Source organism: Zootoca vivipara, chromosome 8 (genome assembly GCF_963506605.1).
Source record: "Zootoca vivipara chromosome 8, rZooViv1.1, whole genome shotgun sequence".
Taxonomy (NCBI): Eukaryota; Metazoa; Chordata; class Lepidosauria; order Squamata; family Lacertidae; genus Zootoca; species Zootoca vivipara.
Genome location: NC_083283.1, coordinates 85,824,335 through 85,846,948, shown reverse-complemented (window position 1 = coordinate 85,846,948; position 22,614 = coordinate 85,824,335). Strand labels below are relative to the sequence as shown.

The following is a 22,614-nucleotide window of genomic DNA, read 5'->3' as shown; positions in this document are numbered from 1 at the left end:
TTGGACTGGATGGCCCTTGTGGTCTCTTCCAACTCTATGATTCTATGATTCTATGTGGAGGTATGTGCCTGTGGAGGTGCATCCTCTCCAGCATTTTGGTGAGGCTCCTGGGCATATGAGCACTAGTTTCTGTGGTGTTCTATGCATTTGGTTCTTATTTTCTAGAGTGGAGATGGTGTTAGTGAGGGTTTCCACTTTGGAGGTCAGTTCGCTGATTATTGTCTTCAGGGGAGTCACTGTGTTCTTCAGTAGTTCTACTAGTCTCAGTTCCATTTCCCTCAGGCCTCATTTTGTTGTTGGGTTGTTGACATCCTGGGGCAATGTTGTGGTCTCAGTGCTGTTTGTCACTTCCCTGGTTGGTGCCATCTCAATCTCCCTGGTGGCCTGGTTTTGAGATGTGCATGGTATCCTTTTGGAGTGGGGTGTGTTGTGGTTAGTAGTTTTGGCAGTGGTGGTTCCTGGGTATTGTTGAGTTGCTGAGTTGAACCAGCATTGTTGACTGGTGGCTTTTACAGAACGTCTGGATTAGGCGGCTATTGGCGAAGCGGGAGGCAGGCAAGCAGACAGGCAGAAAGACAAGCAGACCAACAGACAAACAGTTGACATAAAGGGATTAACAGAGATGCAAGAGACCAATGGAGTGGGGCCAGAGGGAGGGTGTGTGTTGAGGGTGTTGTTTGTGGGGACACACCTACACTCATACACACAAATGAGGGAGTGGGGTCCAGTTAAGGGTGGGAAGTGGGGTTAGGATTTCATAGTAAAAAGTTAAAAATTAAAGGCTGACAGGGTAGTATTCAAAAAACGAAAACGGGAAAAGAAAAAAGAAAAGGAACAGTATAGTAAAATAAAAAGGGAAAATAAAGGGGGGGGAAATAGTAATAGTAATGATAAAAAATGCAGTGGTGATTCAAGTTATAGCATGAGGTTAAAAGACCACAAAAGTGGGAGTTACTACTGAAAGTGGATGGAGAGATATATGCATGAAGGTATGTGATATTATTATTATTATCAATTATTATTATTATTATTATTATTATTTGTTGGGGAGGAAGGAGAAAGAAGAGAAAAGGAAGGGGATCGGGGATGGAAAGAGTAGGGATTTTATGAGAAAGAAAGAAAGATGTTGAGGTGGTGGAATCTGAAAGTTTTATATGTGTGTGTGTGTGTGTGTGTGTGACTCATGAGCAATCCTGTATCATCACATCAAGGAAAGTAAGTGCAGGGCTGAGTTCAGATATATTTGATAGCAGGTGCCTAGTCCCCTCTCCAAACCTCAGTAATAGGCTGTGTATGTAGCCACAAAAAGATGACATAAACATTAATTAACTGACAATATAATGGAATGACCATGCAACCCATTGCAGAGGCAGAATAACATCCATTTTAAAAAACTCGAAGTTGCATACCTTACTAAGTCTAACCACACAAATAAAAACAAAACATGGAGGAATAAACAGGAGGTAAATGTACTTTTGTAAAATATACACATTATGGATAAGTATGAAGATACAGTATACATAGTTTCCTTGAGAATTCAAACAAACTACCCCATCTGAAAACTGAATGATGGCACAGGAGCAGTGATGCACAACTCTCACAGGCCTTAAGGGATTTGTTAGAATCAATTCCTTAGTAAAACAACACACACCTCTTTGGGATTAAAGAAGCACATTGGTGTGGATGGAGGAAGTGATTCTGCAGCAGGAAGCACTTACACATGACACATGGGCTTATGAAGTCACTAGCAATCACTGTAAAAAGCATTAGGGGTGACAGTTGCACTTTAAAAAATTGAAGAAGGAATTGTAGCCAGCCTTTAGCTCTAAAAATTAATCCTTCTTCCACCTCCCACATACAAGCTGCTTTGCAGCTAAAATCTGGGAACTAAATGCAACACTGTTTCCCAGCTTTTGAGCCTACTAACACAATACAGGGTCAATATTTGTAACCTCGAAGTAATGTTTGCACACCTAAGAGATAACCACAAAGGCAGCCCTTTATCAGTTGTGCATAGCTTGGCTTCTTCTAGGCCACATTCTTTCAAAATTCCTGACACCTTCTCCTAAAGTAAACCCAGGGCTCAGCTTTCCTGTCTCTTTGTTAACAAGGGGAAAACTGCCGTGATGCAATCAATGCAATGCAAACAGTAGCAAAATGGATGGGACAACAGTTTATCCCCGGCTGTATACAACACAGCACTAAGTGGCTGATGCTTAGTGGGTTTCATCATTGCACAACTAAATGTCCCATCCCCGTCCCCTGCTTTCTTTCCCCCATGAAGTTCCTAAATTTGTTCTGAGAATCTCCCCCAATCCTTTGGAGCAGATCTGGGAATGACATGGGGGCAATGCCCATTTGTCACTGGGTAGCATATAAATATTGTTAACTAAGTGCTCATCCACACGTCCATTTGCCCGGCCACTTTCCCCCCGGGAAAACCTGTGGTTTACTGCTGAATTGGAATAAATGGCAGATTTATTGGTAAAGAGCACGTTTTCCAGGGGGAAGCTGCACTTGGACCTGTGCCTAGAAAGATAGGACAAGCAGGAAACTGCTCAGCCCCGTGCTTTCTAAGCATGGGGCACTTCGGGACATCCAGAAGGGTGGACAAGCCCTAAGTAAATGTATGGACTGATGGTTCTGGGCATTGGAAAGAGATTTTTTTTTTAACAGTCCCTTTATAATCTTTGGGACTTTTGACAAAGCTGTGCACTTATTAGACCTTACTCCTTCCTTCTTTTCTCTTCTTTTCTCATGCTGAGCAGCAAGGTGTTAATGTCAGACAAGTAAGAAATAGTGGCTGCTTTGGTTAAAAAAAAAAATCAACACATGTTTGAGAAAAGTCGCCCAAAAACTACCGGTAATAGTACACAGAAACGTCTGTCCACAGGCCTTCCAATGATTTTGTTGGCAAATCTACCATATTGGCCTGAAGATATGCCTCGCCTTTTCCCCAAATTCCAACCGTGAAAAGTTAAAGTGCGGCTTATATTTGCGACCTTGCATGGCAAGGAGCATGGCAAAGCTGCGCCCGCCCTGTGCATAGTCCCCCGTCCTCTCCCCCAAGGCTGGGAAGGGAGAGAGTGAGGAAGGGGAAAGGCCGGCAACGCAGCACAAGCCCCCCCCCCCAGTATGTGTGGGATGTGAAACACATAGCAGTCAAGTACAACATTCCTAGAGTGGACATGCTAGGGCAGGCATCCCCAGACTGCGGCCCTCCAGATGTTTTGGCCTACAACTCCCAAGATCCCTAGCTAACAGGACCAGTGGTCAAGGATGATGGGAATTGTAGTCCAAAACATCTGGAGGGCCGAAGTTTGGGGGTGTCTGTGCTAGGGAATGCTTTACATTACCCAGGTGAAAACTTCCTGTTTCCTCTTGAGCTGTGACAAACGTCCTCTGCATGTGACTAGAGGCCTGTCTGTGTGTGAGACCTAACCTTCCTTTCTCTTGTCTCCATTTTGTTTTTCCTGTTGGCAGTCACTTGGGACTACAGTCATACCTTGGTTTAAGTACGCTTCAGTTTGAGTATTTTCAGTTTAAGTACTCTGCGGACCTGTCTGGAACAGATTAATCCACTTTCCATTACTTTCAATGGGAAAGTTCGCTTCAGGTTAAGTACGCTTCAGGTTAAGTACAGACTTCCGGAACCAATTGTGTACTTCAACCGAGGTACCACTGTAACTCCCTTACGCGATAGTTGCTATATATATATACTTTTGTAACCTTGTCTGCCTTCAGGGATCCAACTGTGAACTGAATGATTGTGAGTAAATTACTTTTATGTTGACTTTCATAAGATTGTCGTGTCTATCCTTTTTAAGAGGGACAAGAAGGGATCTTACCAGGAATCTTATACATAGAGGCTCAGACAAGCCTGCAACAAGAAAACCGCTGTGCGTTTAAAAGGGGAATGTTTAAACTCTGCTAAGATATAGAACTTTCTAATGCAAGTTAGGAAGGATATCATTAAACAATATATCCTCTCCTGCAGGCATCCCCAGACTGCGGCCCTCCAGATGTTTTGGCCTACAACTCCCAAGATCCCTAGCTAACAGGACCAGTGGTCAGGGATGGTGGGAATTGTAGTCCAAAACATCTGGAGGGCCGAAGTTTGGGGATGTCTGCTCTCCTGCCTCCCTGAACATTCCCACAGTATGCAGCCAGGAGCAGTAAGGAATGGAGTGGCTTATATTCGGGTATTTTTTCTCCTCCCCCCCCTCCAATTTTAAAGGTGTGGCTTATATTCGGGTGCGGCTTAGATTTGAGCTAATATGGTACATGCTCTCTATACTTTAATTTGATACTTCCCCTGTCTGTCTGATCTTAAAATATTATCCAAAGCTGGCTTTGGCTTCAGAAGGAGATATATACAGATCCTAAATATTGCTGCCTGCCTCCACATCTTTGAGCAGTGTGAGATTCCATGGGTTCCAAGCGCTGGCCCAGGGTTCCTGTTTCTTTCTGGAAATGAGGCATAGAGGAGACTGTGGTATCCTTATGATATATGGTTTATTTACACATATGTACAACTTGAGCCGCCAATGGAAGGTTTCACAGCATCAACACCCCAAATGGGCCTTGTTTCTCTTACAGCTGCTAGCCTCTCCAGCTTTTCAGCTTGCTGCCTTTCTTCTCCGTCACATCACTCTTAAACTCTCCACTCCGCAACAAAGCCCCCTTAATCCTTTGGGTTTTTTAAATGGCCCATCACCCAGGGCCTAACACCCCAAGTGGAAGCTAGCCTCTCTCAATTAGCTTTTAACACATATCCCGGGACTAGTTTAGAACTAGTCCAATGCTTAGCAGCCCAATACTTAATTAAATTCTAACATTTACTGGTTCCAGGAATTTAGAAGTGTCCAGCACCAACAAACTCGTAACATTATGTTTACTGGGAAGTCTCAAGTAGTATGCTTGGGTTTACAATCTCAAAGTATTTTTAATCACCACATAGCTCTCTCCAATGTTATGACAGAAACTAATAAGGCAGACAAGAATAAGAGCTTAGGAAATGGTGGTTTCTCTTTCCTTGGAGGTTTTTAAGCAGAGGTTGAATGACCATCTGTCAGGGATGCTTTAGTTGAGATTCCTGCATTGCAGGAGGTTGGACTAGATGACCCTCAGAATCCCTCCCAGCTTTGTGAGTCTATAATACAGTATCCCCTTTAATGGTAGCAGATCATCCAAGTATTTTTTGTTTTATTAAAATAATGTGCTGCTTGAAAAGATTGAAAAAGACTGTGTCAGTACAGGATGCAGATGGACATTCCTGAAGTCACAAGGAAACCGATCACCCTATCAAAGCACTTCCTCTTTCCATTTTCAAATAGCTAAGACAGCTTTAATTAAGTTGGTCAACATAATTACAAATTATCTATGACAACTACTGTCAGAAAGTTCTTCCTGATGTTTAGTCAGAATCCACTGATTCAGGTCCAGAGCAGTTTGTTTCATCTTCCTTGTGACAGCCCTTTAGATATTTGAAGATGGCTATCACAGCTCCTGTCAGTCTGCTCTTAACCAGACTAAACATAACCAGCTACCTCAACCATTACTCATAAGGCTTGGATTCCAGAACCTTGATCATCTTGGCCAACCTCATATGCATACATTCCAGCTTGTCATTATCCTTCTTTATGTCACCCAGAACTGGACATAGGACTCCAGGTGTGATGTGGCCAATGTACAATAGAGCAGGACTATTACTTCCAGAGGGACATGCGTGGTGCTGTGGGTTAAACCACAGAGCCTAGGGCTTGCCGATCGGAAGGTTGGCGGTTCAAATCCCCATGACGGGGTGAGCTCCTGTTGTTCGGTCCCAGCTCCTGCCAACCTAGCAGTTTGAAAGCACGTCAAAGTGCAAGTAGATAAATAGGTACCGCTCAGGCGGGAAGGTAAATGGTGTTTCCGTGCGCTGCTCTGGTTTTCCCAGAGATGAGCGCTGCAACCCCAGAGTTGTTCACGACTGGACTTAACTGTCAGGGGTCCTTTACCTTTACCTTTTTATTACTTCCAAATCCCTATACTTCTGTTGATGCAGCCTAGAAGAGCATTAGCTTATTTTGCAGCTGCATCACATTCTTGACTCTTATGAAGTTTGTGGTCTACTAAGACCCCTAGATCATTTTCACATGTACTACTGGCAAGCCAGATGTTCCCCATCTTACATTTGTGCATCTGGTTCTTCCTGCCTAGGTGCAGAACCTGACATCTGTCCTTATTGAAATACATGTTGTTAATTTGGCCCCAGTTCTCCAATATGTTAAGGTCAATGCCAAGTGGCATTGGCTACCCCTCCCAGTTTTGTATCATTTGCAAATTTGCTGAGCATCCCCTCGATTCCTTCATCCAAATCATTTATAGACATTGAACAATAACAGGCCCAGGACAGAACCTTGTCACTTTTGTCCAAGAAGATGAGGATCTATTAGTGAGCACTCTTTGGATTCTATCAGGCAAACAGCTGCAAATCCACCTAGTCCACATTTTACCAACCTCTTCACAAGAATATCATAGGGGACTATGTCAAAAACCTTACTGAAATCTGGATGCACTTCACCGATAGCACTTATCTGATTAATCGAGCTTGCAAGTCTATCGAAAAGAAAAGAGATTCATCTGGTGCTCACAGACCAACCATTTAATTATCTGTTGTAGGATTCATATTTTATTTTGGGATTTTGTTTTTATTATTTTCTCTCTTTTTGTTATATACTGGAAATCAAAAAAACTATTTTAAAAAATACACTACGTCCATTGATCCACCAAATTTGTAACTCTATCAAAAAAAGAAATGAGATTCATAGAATCATAGAATCATAGAGTTGGAAGAGACCACGAGGGCCATCCAGTCCAACCCCCTGCCAAGCAGGAAACACCATCAAAGCATTCCTGACAGCAGTCTGGCATCACCCATGCTGGGTCTTCATAATCACAGTGCTTTACAAAACAAAATACTAAAGCATTCTACACACACTCTTGACACTCAATTGTCAACATCTGCCTCAGTGGATTTTCCCACCTGGAACCTTACTCAAATGCACTATACCCTGCTTGGTTTCTCCCCCTAATGGATAGGATGTTTTAATGTATTTTCCCCGCCCCCTCTACACTGCCTTGGTTTTAATGTGTATATGTGGGAGTTTTTTGTTTGTTTGGTTATCTAAGTCACTTTGGATTGCAACTTGCAAATTTAATAAAAAATAATAATTCAGTTGTAGTGGAGCAATGGAGACAAGTTTTTCCTACTGTCTGGGGCGGTATCACACTTCTAAAAGATAAAGAAGCTATTGCACTGCGCTGGAAAGAACATTACCAACATCTGCTTAACCGCAACTCCTCCGTAGTTGCTGAGGTCCTCTCACAAATTCCGCAAAAACAAGTTAGAGATGAGCTTGCAGTATCTCCACATCTGGGAGAGTTGTGTACAGCTATTAATCAAATGAAAAACAACAAAGCCAATGGACCTGATGGGATAGCTGCCGAAATATTCGAAGTGGGTGGAATTGAACTTACACAAAAACTTCACAAACCCATCGAAAAAATATGGGAAAGAGATGAAATACCAGCAGACTTTAGGGATGCCAAAATTATCAATTTTTTAAAAAAAGGCGACAGAACTGATTGCACCAGCAGGCTTTCTACCTAGAGGCTGGACGCTCCGTTTAGGCTCTGTTTTGAAGTCGTTGGGGGGGGCGCGATCCCCCTCTACGTTGTACGCATGCACAGCTTTCCTGGTAGAAAGCCTCGCTCGGTGCAGTGGGCAGGTGCCACCCTGCAGCTAGAGGGGGATGACAGTCTGCGCCCCCCGACTCCCAAGCCTCCAGCCTCCCAGCGCTGTGCTGAGCGGGCTTTTTACCGGGAGGCTGGAGGGGCTCATCTTGGGAGTCGCGGGGTGGGGCACCGACTGTCACCCCCCCCCCGAGTGGAACCTGGGGCAGACTGCCCCTATCGCCCCCCTTGCTACGCCCCTGCTTGGTTATACTGTCAGTTCCCAGCATGGAAACAGTCATAGGACACCTGTTGGGGTGGGAGAAGATGCCTGCAATGGTGGATCCAAACTGGGGAAAGCTGTTACTCACTCTGGTAAGCAGCTATCCAAGAGTGCTTGATGCACACACTGTAAACAACAGCCGCTGAAGGCTGATTCCTAAAACCTATGACGGCCGGACCCACCTGACAATAATACCACATGAGGAACTGTCTGGTGTGCAAAAATTCAAAAGGACATCACTGCTGCAACATACAAAGCTGCTATTTGCTAGAAAGCCAACCAGCTAGTTTTGTTTTCTTTAAAAGGGGGCATGCCCTTTTATCTGTCATGCAATGTGATGCATGCACTGTGCAGCACTGAGGACCCACATGCATTGCTGCCAAGTCACCAGGCCCCACAGAGCAGGGTGTGCTGTTACCAAAAGGAAGTGAAAGCATTGCACCCCCCACGCTTGCCTGAGTACGTGCATAGTGCACCTATTGGATCACTGAGCAAGTATGATGGGAGGCAGCAGTGTATTCCTGCCACAGGCAAGAGTTTGGGCAGAATGGATATCTGAAGTGGTCTGCACATGCAAAATCTGAAGTGGGTGAAAATAGTGGGGAAAGCAACTCATTCTACAAGACATCTCCCTCTCCTCAACTTCAAGCATGCAAAGCTTTAGATGTGACACATGTATGTGCGCGCATCAGCAAATTCACACTGAGATGATAAATGTGTACTTGGCTGCATTGCTTCAGACAGTAGATGGAGCTGATATGATCTGACTGCTCCTCCTTGTGAATAATAATAATAATAATAATAATAATAATAATAATAATACAGCTGCAAGGTATGTCTGGGTGATATATTGATGTATTGTCCAAAACCGGTTTCGAGACAACATCGGGATAACCGTTTCAAAATAAATGACCCAGCAATATATTGCGAGTCGTGTGTGTTTGTGTTTGCGCGCGCTCAATGCAAAAATAATGATACTTGAAAACAGCAGGAAGTCAGCTGGAGCTTCTGCGTCTCCCTGAGTAGAATGAGCAGGTGCTCTTTCCTCCCTTCTCTCTCTTGTGTGCATGCGTGTGCCTGAAAGCAGTCAAAGAAAGCCTGGTTTAGAGAAGCTAACTGATGCTGAAGTTTAAGGACACACACACCCCACCGCTCTGAGCCAGCATGGGGGCTTGCTCAGCTGTAGGACTGGGAGTTGTATCTCGGCTGCTTCTTCCTCCTCACCTCACTTCCTCCTTATTTCAGACATCGTGATATATCATTACTGTATATCATGATATTCATCTGCTGATATATCACAATGTTGAAAGCCAGATATTGCCCAGCCCTACTGCAGGGGCTCTACAGGGTTTCAGGCAGAGGTCCCTCTCAGCCCTACCTTGGAAAATGAACCTAGAGCCATTCATATGCATGATATGTGCTGTCTCTCTGAACTATGGTCCTTCCCAAGTCACTCATAGTAAATGTAGAAAAATAAATAATGTGCAAACAGCCTGAAAGCAGAGGAAAGGGCTGTTCACAACATAATCTTTTATCAGACCAGCTCTACACCAATGCACTCTGCTAGCAGCTCTCTATGACAGGCAGTAACATCTTGCCGTAAAGGTCAGCTAACCGCAATCCACTGTTGAGTTACTTATTTTTGAAGCAAATGAGGTGAACATTTCATAAAAGACTATGGTGTGATGATGGGGAGAAATAGGAAAACTTTTTATGTTTAAGTAAGACCTCCAGGTATAGGGTGGTATATAAACTCAATAAATAATAATAATAATAATAATAATAATAATAATAATAATAATAATAATACTCAGTTATGTAGTTATGTATATTAGTTTCAAAATAGTTCAGTTTAGCTATATTCCATACATATTCAATATATTTCACATGTCTATTTGCTTTTAAAATTTGTTATTTTCTTATGAATATTTTATACTGTTTTATTTAATCAGCTTATAAATTTCCTGATTAAGCGATATACAACCTTTGTTTAATAAAAAAAGGGGGTTGTATCTATAATTGCATGGGCAGCATTCCACTTGCAAAGGAAGGTTTCTCCTTCCTCACCTCCCCACCCCACAATCTGCTCTGGAGGGTCCCCCAGCTCTCTGGAGCAGATTTTGAAGATGCAGGCCGCGCCTGCTGGGGAGATGAAGGGGAAGCTCTGTTGCACACTTAGAAATTTGGGTTGTCGCAGTGCTGCAGACAACCCAAAGTATTTATTTATTTCCCTGATGGATTTGCACCATCAGAAAGAGGCAAAAGCTACATCTCTAGACATGGCACTGTTGAAAATATTATAAAAGGCTGAAACACAGTTTTTGGACTTTGGAAATCAAACTATCTGGCTCATCTCAAGGCCAGCTCTGAGGTAATGTTTGTGTCTCCTGGAGTGATTCTTGGTAACTGTATATATGTGAAGAAAGGGCTGTCAACTGACTGAAGTGTTTTTAGACAGTTAAAACATCATTTTAAAAGCAATGGTTATATCTTAAAGAACTGTATTACTAAAACAATTTGCAGTAAAATAATACAATATGAAACTCCATTTCTGCTTGAAAAATTCATTTAATTTAAGCTGACCTACTTTTCTACTCTGCAATTTAAACTGGTACTCTGTCAGGCACCTAAATTTCAAATACACTAGTTTGTTAACATTTGAAGAATCCAGGAATGATTATCCTGTTTTGTTTTATTTATTTATTTCCAAATGTATACTGTAAACTACTCTACATTCAAAAAATACCTGAACAAACGGTGTACAAAAACTAGAATAAAAACAAACCCATAAAACATTGTTTAAAAAAGGAAACTAATGATAATTAAAAGTTGCAGGAATAAAATGGCCTAATTCGGGAAGGCTCTGGAATAAAGAAAAGTTTTCAACCAAACTTTGTTGAAAGACAATATGACAATATGTCATCATACACTTACTTTACTTGGCACAGAAGAAGGCAAAGAAACAATTCACACTATCAACAAAAGCAGCATGGCCAAAATCACCAGCCATATCTGCACAAAATAGGCCTCCAACACCAGCATTAACATTCTCACATTAGCTCCTTGCATTCCCTGAAAAGTTTTATTCCAGGCTGAAAGCAGGCTTCCACTGCAATTCCCACCATTTGTGTGTGGATTAGGCACAGGAGCAGTGCAAGCTGGAGTAGCTAGTGGGAAGTGTCAAAAAGGAGGAGTGAAATTCACATTTGATCCATAACCACACCACAGTGGGATTATGCAAAAACTTCTGGCTCTCCAGATATTGTGTGGAAAAATGACTGGTGCACTATAGCAGCTTAGAGTAGGGACATCTCAAGTTGGCTATGAACCCTGCAATTCTAGATCTGAAGATATGAGGGTAAGAGCAACCTCTTTAAAAAGACCTTTTCGAGCATGGAGGACCTGACTATTAGCCACACTCACTAGCCTGTGTTGAAGTTCAACAACATCTAAAGGGCCACAGGTTCACCACCCCTGTTCAAGAGTGCTCAGAATGCCTCAAATGAATTGCCTCCATAACCTCAGAAAACATACCTTACTCAACTGTTGTAAGGCTGAGAATTCCCACCTACCCATCCCTCCTACAATATACAGTAACATAGGGATTTGGGAAGAGAGGTCCCAAAGAAATTTATCGATCAGTAAATACTTATTTGCATTCTTCATAAGTAATTTTTCATAAGTAATTTTAAAGGAATTTGCTGCTCCATAATGGCAACTGGTTCATGTGGCTTGACATCAGACAAACTGATGGGCCTATCAAGGGCTATGATGTTGCATGATGTTCCCAAGCTCAGTATGCGTACAGCAACTGCTTTAGATAGTAAATGGCAAGAGTGGCTGGCCGCTTTTGAGTCCAGTTTGTGGGCTTCACAGGGACACCTGGGACTGGATGCTAAACTAAAGTTTATGTGAAATAGATGGTACACTAAAAAAAACAAGCTATGTTAAGTATTAAAGTATTATTACTATTAGGCTCCTCGTTCTTTGTCCAAACATCAAACAACAGACCTCTAGTTAAAACCTTTAGATTTTGTCTCACCCTAAAATCTTTTCCTACATTACTAGGGAACAGGTATCTTGAGGTTATTTGAAGCAAGCTTAGTGCTGAAGGCATCACAACAACAGAAGCAAAGTTGGAACAAATAAGAAAATGAAATACCACAGTTTAACCTGTAAATAAATGCATGCAATTGTTTTTTCTAGCTTTGACTTTATTTTTGTGCCCAAGTTAAGATTGAAATGGTGAAATAAATTGAGGAGAAAATGGATTAGCCTGGTGTTTGTTCTATTGTCTGTTTGGAATGACTCAATCCATCTGCCACATAAGCTCTGTGCTTAAATCAGCAAGATCTGATGCATCTGCTCCTTTGTGGTTACTTGCAAATCTGAAGACTGGTGAAGGCAGCAAAACTGCTCCAAAACATGCCACTCTGCATAATGAGAGATTGCTCACAGGCCATCAGTTGCTCAACTAAACTCACCCAAGCTAAAACACAATGCTCCTCCACATAAATAGTCATTAGCATATGAAAAAGTTGTCATTTTAACAATCCACCAAAATCAACATAGTTTAAATTTAAACCACACCCTTGTGGGAAGCAGCAAAAGTCCAAACAAACCACAAGAAAAAACTGATATTTCTTTGTGAATTGTAAAAAAAGCGTGCTGCTAAAAAGCAAGGTTAAATGTTTTAGAGCACTGCAAAATCTTTGATACACAGTATAGTATCTTATAAAGCCACTAGACCAGGCATCCCCAAACTTCGGCCCTCCAGATGTTTTGGACTACAATTCCCATCATCCCTCACCACTGGTCCTATTAGCTAGGGATCATGGGAGTTGTAGGCCAAAAAAATCTGGAGGGCCGAAGTTTGGGGGTGCCTGCACTAGACTATCTTGAGTTTCGGGAGAAAAAATTATCACAGGATGTTGTTTCATTGGCAACATATCCCCTTTACACTGGATCTACAATGAGTCATACTTATGGAAATAGCTACTCGATTCACGGCATGCCAAAGTTTCAGTACAAAAACACTTAACTACTTTTTTTGGGAATGGTTATCAGCTAGCACTGAATACAAATTCCTATGCTGGATACCCAACAACATATGAGAACACCAAGTCAATGGGGAGGAAAGCAGTTCGATGAAATGAGCTCACATGGAAAGTATTTTGCCTGAGGGAGGTACACTAGGAAAATAGCTTTCAATGTTGTTGTTTTTGTTGTTTAAATACCTATAACACCGAAGGCACATAAAGACGGGCAGAAACAATATCTTAAGGAACTAACCTGCATTTTCATATCACATCCCCTCTGTCTTTCTAAAATGCTTATATATGCAACACAGAGCAAACAAGATCTGAGGAAACCCTCTTCTTTCTTTCTTTCGTATGAATCTTAGACTTGCATTAACTTAAGAAATTGTCCAGTTGAAATTCTGGAACTGAGCTCCAGGTGCCCCTGACAAGTAGAAAGTGGGGGGAGATCCTTTTTTCCCAGTGATGGCACCCAGTTTGCAGAATACCATTCCTCCACAAGTAAAAGAGGCCCGACCCCTTTTACCATTTAGTAGACAAAATTAAAACCATTAAAGGCTTTGGTGAACAAATAGTTTACGCTATGAAATTTTATGGTATTGCTTAAATTTTCCTCTGCTTCTGCTTTAAGTCTTTCTAGAAGATCTTAATTGTTTATTGTTCTGCTGCTTTTACTGACTTGTTGATTTCTGTGCACTGCTGAAAATAAATAAATAGAAAAACAGTTGGACGGCCAGTGTATACAGTAAGTAAATTGTGGTGGTGGTGGTGAAGGAATATTTTAAATAAAATAATAATAATAATAATAATAATAATAATAATAATAATAATAATAATAATAATAATGTGTTGCTGTCCTGCAGTACAAAAGCAAGAACATAAGATACTACATGGAAAATGGAAAGATATTAAATGTCTTTGTTTAGAAGATGCTTGATTATAAGTGACTGTAATACTGTATATTAAAATGTAGCTGCCACAAGCCATGCAACCTAATCTCACACATGTTTACACACACATAGGGTTGCAACTGTGCACCACAATTCTATGTTCACTTGGAGATAAATCCTACAGTGTTCAGTGGGGCTTGCTTCCAGGTAAGTGTGCACAGGACTGCAGTCTTAATCCTTTAGGATCCAACGTCAGCTTTGAGTATATTGTATTTCTTTCTGGGGAAAAAGCATGTGCAAATGCAACACTCTTTTCTTCCCTCTGTCCCCCCCCCCCCCATCAAGTCTAGATTGCAAGTCTCTTGAAGCAGGGTCCTGACTTTTACTTAGGCTACCTTGTAAAACTGATGGTGTTGTATTGAATAAATCATGTGTTTCTTCTAGAAGAAAAGGTGCCAATACTCGCCATGAAGTGGTTACAGTAAGTGTTAACCAGTGCTTTTCTTCCAGGGGGCGGGGGGCGGGGGGAGGTGCCGGTACTGCATAATAACAATTACAATAACAACAACAATAATTTTATTATTTATACCCCACCTATCCGGCCGAGTTTCCCCAGCCACTCTGGGTGATTTACAGCATGTATAAAAACACAATAAAACATCAAACATTAAAAACTTCCCGATAAAGGGCTGCCTTCAGATGTGTTCTAAAAGTTGTGTATTTCTTTATCTCCTTGATAAAGGGAGGGCATCTCCACAGGGGGGGCATCACTACCAAGAAGGCCCTCTACCTGGTTCCCTTGAGTAACCCCAGGGGGGGAAAAGCACTGGTTTCATGCAAACTTTCCTCCTGTAGGCTTTGTTTTGTTTTGAAGTATACAGGATTTTAACTAGGAGAAGCAACTGGAACTCTGAACATTAACAGAAGACCTGGACCTTTCCAACAAATATGAAGACTGCAACTACAAGGACAGCATGTTTTCACTTTTGACAGGTGAGGAGAGGCAAACAAACCAGACACTTGCTTACCTATTTGGTCTTCTGGAATCAGGGACTCAATTGGAGGATCCAGTTCAGAGCTCTGAGACAAGTAGCTCTTGACTTGGGTCATAAACTGCCGAATAGTCTGAAGCATATCTGTGCTGGAAACATGGCACTCCTTGTTCTCCTGCAGGAAGCTCACATAGTCCTGAACCAGGCACCCAAAATAGGTGCGCTTATCTCGAGACATCTCTGCTATTTTCTTGATCATCCTCTTCTCTGGGGTCATGAAGGAGCTGAAAACTCCGCTCACTTTCCGCAGCTGGGATTTAAAAATTTTGGGAAGCACAAACGAGCTAGTCCTCTTTTTTTTAGGCTTCAAGGGTGGTGCCATGCTCTCCTGGTCGCTTTCCCCCTCATATTCTTCCAGGCTGCTGTTAGTATCCCCATCGTAAGGAAAGAGCGGCATGCTCCGATCAAAGTCAAGCGAGTCAGAGGAGGATGTGGAGAGGCTCATGTTGCTTAGTCTCTGCCTGCCTCCATTCCACTGTACTTGTGACTCAGAGTGTGCAGCTAAGCTCTTTTTGCTCTCTGCAAAGTTCTGCTGAGGCGGGGCTCCACCTGGAATGTGAGCAGCTTCTGAGCCATGCACTGAGTTATGGCTCGGTCTAATTACAGCCGAGCTTTTTGCACTGCTCTCTGCTTCTAAAGAGAGCGCCTTCTTCTTCAGGCGAGGAGGTGGGACAGGAGCAGCAGGCGTCTTCTGCAGCAAATCCAAGTTCCAGTGTTTGTTGTGGTCGGCAGTTTCCAGCAGACTTGCCTGGTTTATATTCCTGGATAGCTGAGGGCTTGCAACAAGGCTATGAATAGAAGGTGGGGGTGGCCTAGGTGGAGGGGAACGAGCCCTCTCTGGGCAGTTCACATCTTGAGTTCTTGGGCACTGCCTTTTCAAATTTCCACTGACATCCTGGCTATGCACTTTCAAGAAGAGAGGATTAATAAAACACAAGGCTCCATTGGTCTGGCTGCATTCCAGCTCCGAAGGCGTTCTGGTTCTTATAGAATGAACTCCATTTATGAGGCAGAGCTGCTGGGAGCCTTTATATATGCTGTCTGAAGGCAGAGGCTTCTGGAGGAGTGAAGGATTTTGCAGGCTGTTGTTAGCTGGAGAACTCCAAAAATCTGAAAGTAATTATTTGGTTAGTGTAAGAATGGCAATATTATATAGCAAGCGATCAGAACACTCCGCTCAACAACATCTGTGCTCAAGCAAATAGTTCTTTGACTTTCCATAAAGGGCAAACCCAAGACATTTTGGGCAGTGAGGTGGGAAATCCAAACCCCCTCTGCAACACACATGTGCACACACAACACAGATGACCTGGCAGCTCTCTTGTGCAAGCCTCAGTTCACTAGACCAGAGTTTCTGCAGAATAACTTTCTGCTAGTCCCTTAGTCAGACTTGCCTGTTTACGTCTTTGACCCAAATCTGCTGCCAAAGTTCACCACCTGACTTTACCTCATGGCAGACCTGCCTATGTTTCCAAAAACTAAGTTTCTTAAAGTATATGTGGGGAGGGGGGCTTCTGAAGGAAGTATGTATCATTCCCAGAAACCACCCCCTCCCCTCACTAAATGCTTGGGCTTGAATATAACATGGCAGGTTATCCTCGCTTATACCAATGATGGCAGCACTACTAAGAAGCAGCCTTCTAAACAGACTTTCTCCTCTCTTGGTGGATTAATTCAGACATCACTCCAAATGAGCAGGCAGCCCCTGGCTTAGAGCTGCATGTCTGTTTTCATTTTCACTCTGCCAAGCAGGGCAGGATCTAGGTGCAGGGGCATGAAGAAGAAGAAAAACAGCTGTGCCTATGGTTTGTCAGTTTAGACATCACACCAATTGATTTGCTTCCTTAATAAGAATTGAGATTGTGGCTTTAAATTATGTTATGGGTTAAATTCCCAAACTTTCCTTTGATCTATCTGTCCATAAAGAGCACATGAGGTGGGATGTTAAAGGATCTGCAATTAGCTCTCCCATAGATTTCCCCCGCCAAAAGTAAAAGCAGCCACAAGAGCCCCCCAATCAGACAAGAGGTGTGGCCTTGGTGAAGGAAGCTCAATGCCATTTTCTAATCTGAGTTACTTCTTTCCAAAGATGTCTGCCTTTGTGGCAGAATGGCCAAGTTAAGGCTCCAGCATCAGGTAGCTGGGAAATATAATAATTCAGGCTGCCAGTCAGAGGGGATGCTGAGCTGGCAGTTTCATACGGATACTTGTTTGGCACCTGTGATATGTTGATATCTCACAGGGCGAGCAACATATTGGGGTGTGCTTGGGTGCACATTCAAATTGCTAAAAATAGCACAGCAAGGGAAGGGTTAAACTGTCATGTCCCCCTGCAATGTTGCAGCTCTATTCAGATCCTACTACAGGGCTGATTTTACCCTTTTCTGTGTGGGGAGGGGAACCCGCAAGAGAGCCAAATCATAAATTCTGCAGTCTGGACACTAATCTCAAAAGAAATTTATTGTTACAAGTCAAGTCATACGACTTTCCCATCAAAGTTGCTTTGGAAATCCATCTTGCCCCAGAGGGATTTTGAACCTTTATATGGACTCTTTTGAAAGAGCTCCACACATAACTGGAAAGAAACGGAATGAAGGCTCTTTTCTTAACAATTCCTCAGCCTGGACCAATCATATCCTCAAATTGCATTGCGAAGGTACACATGTGAGTGAGCCAAGATATATGAAAAAGGCATTAAAAGTGTACTTATGCTAAATGAAACCACATGTCTTAGCTACATAAACAGAACACATTCCTAGGTGTTGTAACTTACTTAAGTACAGGTCCAACGAAAATCCTGGGACCTATACAAAATTTGCATCAGAGTTATAAATATGAACCTGTTTGGAAAATTATAATCTCTCTTTGGGAAGGGGCAATAGCTCTGTGGCAGAATGTCCAAGTTAAGGCTCCCGCATCAGGTAGCTGGGAAATATAATAATTTGGGCTGCCAGTCAGAGAGGATGCTGAGCTGGCAGTTTCAAAAGGAATCCCACATTTCAGTTTATGGCATTCAAAAATGGCTCCAATTTTCAGAGGGCTAAAGACATTAAGCACAATCTTGTGGAATAGGATAAATATCACATCTAGTTCAGTTTATCCCTTTCCTCATAGTAGTCAACTATATGCCTTTGGGGAAACCCACAAGCAAGGCGTGAAAGCAGTAACAACCTCCTGATGTTGCTCTTTTGCAAATGCCACCCAGAAACACAAAATCATTCTGTTTAGATCCAGTGGCTAATAGCAGGTAACAGTTCTACTTTCCATGAATTTATCTAAGCCCCTTAGCCATCACCACAAAAAATCCATCATACTGTATATATTGTACAGAGAACTCCATTTCTGTCTGACCTAGGACCATCCATGTCCCACCAACTTTAGTATTATGAGGGATGGAGAAAAATTCTCTCATTGTTTCATCCAAACCATGGATTATTTTATAAAACTCTTGTCATCCCTCATCCTACATGTGCAAGTACATCTATAACTTGTGTGTGTCACTAGTACTATGGCATATCATGTAATCATCTAAACCGCACCCTGTCTGTACATATGGAATTGTGTTTACTCCCATTTAAGGGTGATCTGGTCTGCATGTTTTATAGCCAAATTCTTGTTAGTAGAAGGCAGGGATTTAATTTCAGCTTTCCAGCAAACAACAAATTCCACTTTTCACCTAAAAACAGAGATAAGTAATTTCCCCTTAATCAGCCAATGATCATGACTAAGTCTCCTCTATCAATCATCAATGGAACGTATTTCTTTACGCTTAAATATTTTTCACACCATATAAATTTCAACATAATCACTTTGTTTCTGTAGAATGACCTCTGCCCTGAGTTTGTCTCACCCCTTTTAGAGGCTCATGCATCGTCATTTTTATCACCTTTTAATTGTGCTACATATTAGAACTATTTTAACATTTTGTTTATTTATTATGTATTATTTTTTACATTATCTTTTTTTTTTGTTAACCATCCCGTGACCATTTCTGGTATAGCGCAGCATAGAAATCTCTTAATAAAATTAAATAAATCACTCATAATCCTATCCTCCCTAATTTCCCCAATTCCTCTCGCCTTACTTTTCTCTCTTGTATCACCCTCTTTTTAAAAGTCTGCTTTCCAAAGGGGATTTCTTTTCCCAATTGCAATGTTTGTTTAGAAACTCAACAGGAATGAAACATAAAAATAAGTCTGTGGAACTGGCTCACTGGAGCTATTTCTTGAGGGAGCCCTCTATGATAATTTTGAGTCATGGGGGAGATGGAAGGTGAGACAGACAGGGAGAGCCTCCCTTGGAGGAAGGACAGGCACCACATGAGAAACAAACCAAACCAAATAGTGGCGTGCTAGGAGCTCAGAATATCAGCCAAGGATAGTGGGGTTGGCCAGGGGAAGACAAATTTATTACTGACTGCATGCTGGCTTGAGGTCCTCTTATTGCTAGGAAAGAGCAGCATAGTTGTCAGACTTCAAACCAAGAGCACTGCCAATGTCCCTCCAAAGCAGTCCCAGCTTGCAAACCTATGCAGCACCTGGTCGTCTTCATGTTGATTGAATGTTACAGAAGACTGCTGAAAAGAATCTCCTTTTGCTTTTGAACACTCTCTGCTTGGTGGAGCAAAATTCACTTAAATCAACAGACATACTTACTCAGTCCCAGCTGAGCCACCTGTTCAAGATCTGCCTCTGTTGCTGCTGTTGCAATAGCATGAGGCAACTTCAAGGTGAACGGCAAGACATCCCTGATTTGGAGATAAAAAAATTGTAGTGTTAGCTAGCTTTATACTTTGGGATCTCTCTTGTTATACATGCAGTGATCCCAGATAAGATTTCCTTTAGTAGACTGCCACCCAGTGCTTTTCCCCCCAGGGGTTACTCAAGGGTACACAGTACTGGCACCTCTTTTGTTCTTGTTGTTAAGAAGTGTGGCACTTACTGTAACAACTTCATGTTCAGTACCGGCACCTCTTTTTTTGGTTAAAAAGTCTGACACTCAAGGGGTTTTTTTTAATCGGAACTCACTGGGAACAAGTTCTGGCACCTCCTTTGTGCATTTCGACACTTTTTCAGCACTGCGGTGCCGTTCCTTGGCATGAAGCTCAGTGCTGCACAGCAGAGATTGAGAGCGTAAGGCAGCCATTTATTCTTTGCTGTGGCAGTGGGGTGAGTGGGCAAAAAAGAGAATTCTTCCCCCAAAAAGCTCAACAATTTTTTGAAATCGATCCTCAAGTACAGCTGAAGGCTTGCATAAGTTCAATCTTGCATAAGTGAAAGCACACCTGTATTTTGGATCTGTGAAATATTGCAAGTAGGGTGCCAATGTCCACACCATGGACAAAATTTTCTTACGGTGGCCAAATTATTCTGTCGTTCAATGTCATATAGGCACTGGCTAATTAAATCCTTTGCTTTGCTGAAGCCCAGTGTTAATAAACTGTTGTGGTGATAAACCAGAGGAATAAAGCTTTTGGATGATGATTTTAGTCCAAGTGCTCTCATGACGGTCTTGCAATACTAGGGGTGGAAGATCGGTGGGGGTTGAATTAAGCCAAAGCCAATAATTAAATGTCCTATGCCAAATCTGTAATTCAACAGAGGGAAGATTAGCCTCCAGGAGCAATGAAGCATTTGGAACACAGGGTGGACAGAAAAAAAATTGGCTTAGGAACTTGGGCTGAACACCTTCTGTTGATCCAAGGTGAGCACCTGTCCAAATCTGAGCCCCTATAATAATTGTCCACACTGCTTCATGATGAAGACTGTGATTTTCAATGAGATTTTTTGCAGTATGATTTTGTCACAGGTGATAAGGGGAGGGAAGAATGTGACACCAATTCATTTTCACCCCATCACTTAGGAGGGGGACAATTTGATGCTCCTTATCTTCAGAATTTTCTCAACTTTCTACTCAAGTAGACACTGAAAAAATTAAGTGGGGTTTAGGTGTGTGCACAATTAAGACCTTGTAAAGTCGATAATTATATATAAAGTGCAAAATAAAAAAAATAAATAGGACCTTTCTATTTATTAGATTGTTTAAAATCTAATACAGGGGTCAGCAACCTCAGGCCCATGGGCCGGAAGCGACCCACGGAGGTCGTTTGGCCAGCCCATGAGCCACCCCCAAACTGCGCAGCATGGCTAAACCGGCGCAGCATGGCTTGGGGGACTCACTTCCGCAGCGCCGAAAATCGTGTCTGTACACATGCCGAAAATCGTGGGGGGGGGGTGCGTATTCCGGCCCACGGAGGGATCTCCGCAGGAGTGATCTGGCCCAGGCAAGATAAACCTTGCTGACCCCCGATCTAATAGATACGAAATGAAAGAGAGGGGCAGCCCACCGATGAGGCAGGGTGAATCACCCGCCTCAGGTGGTGGAAGTGCAAGAGCTGGTGTTTTACTAGCCTCACCACTACCCCTGCCTTGCAGAACGCTGCCCTCTCTCACTGAGTTCAGCAAGGTGTAGGGGGAGGGATTCTGGCTTGCAGCATTGATGCTCCTCTTCCTCACCCCTGAGCGATCAGGCATGCTGAGAGTGGGGAGCATTATGGCGTGCGACAAAAGTGGGATGGGTGGGGCGCACAGAGGGCAAAATGGGACGGGGCACCCTTGCAAAAGGGATAGAGATAAATTCAGCATTCAATACATTCACTTCAAAAATGACTAGGTGGAATCAGCAGTGATGAGGCCTGTTTTGGGAAGAGAGAAAGCAGAATGGCAGTTGAACACCAGCAAACAAGAGCCAGGTGCCTTCCCCTCCCTAAGAAAATTCATCCTTACCTGCTAATACAGTAGAAAGCTATGAGCCTGAACAAATCAGCAAAACTTATTCCAGAGCCTTCCAATGAAAAGGCTGCAAAGCAGAAGAAAACAAGCTCAATTTCTCAATACATGTTCTGGGAAATTTTGAACTTACTTTCTGTCGTGTATTAAAGTAATAGCACAGCCAAGTATGTATTGTAATATAGAGTTTATTGTATTGTAGTACAATGTACAAGTTCTAGCGGGAACGTCTATCATTTGCTGGTTCAGGGTGCAGGGTTTGGATCCTCTGCCGGACTGGTTTCCGCGGGAGGGAGTCCGTGCCATTGGTTCCCGCCAAAATGTATCTTTTCCCTGCTAGTCCTCTGTTATTATATAAGCCCCAGTTTTCGCCATTCCTGTGTTCTGGCTCTTACCTGTTCTTTGAAGTAAAGAGATGTTGTACCAGATCCTTGCCTCCCGCTTCTTATCTGCACCGGGCTGAAATCACTGAATGCCCACTACACAACACTTTCTACATAGTACCGAATCTGCAGCACACAGACTGCATTTGTACCAAAAGCTACACATGCAGCTGACCATCTGAAATACCTCAGTCAAAATTCTGTAGCAAAAGGACTGAGTTGTTGCTGTTTTGTTTTTAAAGTTCTCAGCATCTGTCTAAACAGTTAGCAAAATGAGTCACAAAACCTGCATTGCACAACAGGCCAACAGCCGCTGACACATTTTGCAGCTGCATCATATCTTAGAAAAGACTACAGCATTTATTTTGCTGAAATAACTTGCCCTTTAATTCACAAATTCCACAAACCAATCAGCATCACAACCATGCATCAAGATTTCTTTCATATAAATCAGGCCATTATT

The 22,614-nt window shown here is 42.5% G+C and overlaps 1 protein-coding gene across 4 annotated transcripts in view; it reads right to left on the bottom strand.

Annotated features, from left to right (window-relative positions):
- Positions 1-22,614, bottom strand: part of RIN2 (Ras and Rab interactor 2) — a 68,316-nt gene that overhangs the window by 11,050 nt on the left and 34,652 nt on the right. For all 4 annotated transcript variants that reach the window (XM_035101975.2, XM_035101972.2, XM_035101971.2 and 1 more), the window contains 3 exons: positions 21,766-21,838; positions 19,636-19,727; positions 14,957-16,090 (listed from right to left, as the gene is read on the bottom strand). In XM_035101975.2, coding sequence (XP_034957866.2) covers positions 14,957-16,090; positions 19,636-19,727; positions 21,766-21,838 — 1,299 coding nt within the window. The remainder of the gene's footprint in view (positions 1-14,956; positions 16,091-19,635; positions 19,728-21,765; positions 21,839-22,614) is intronic.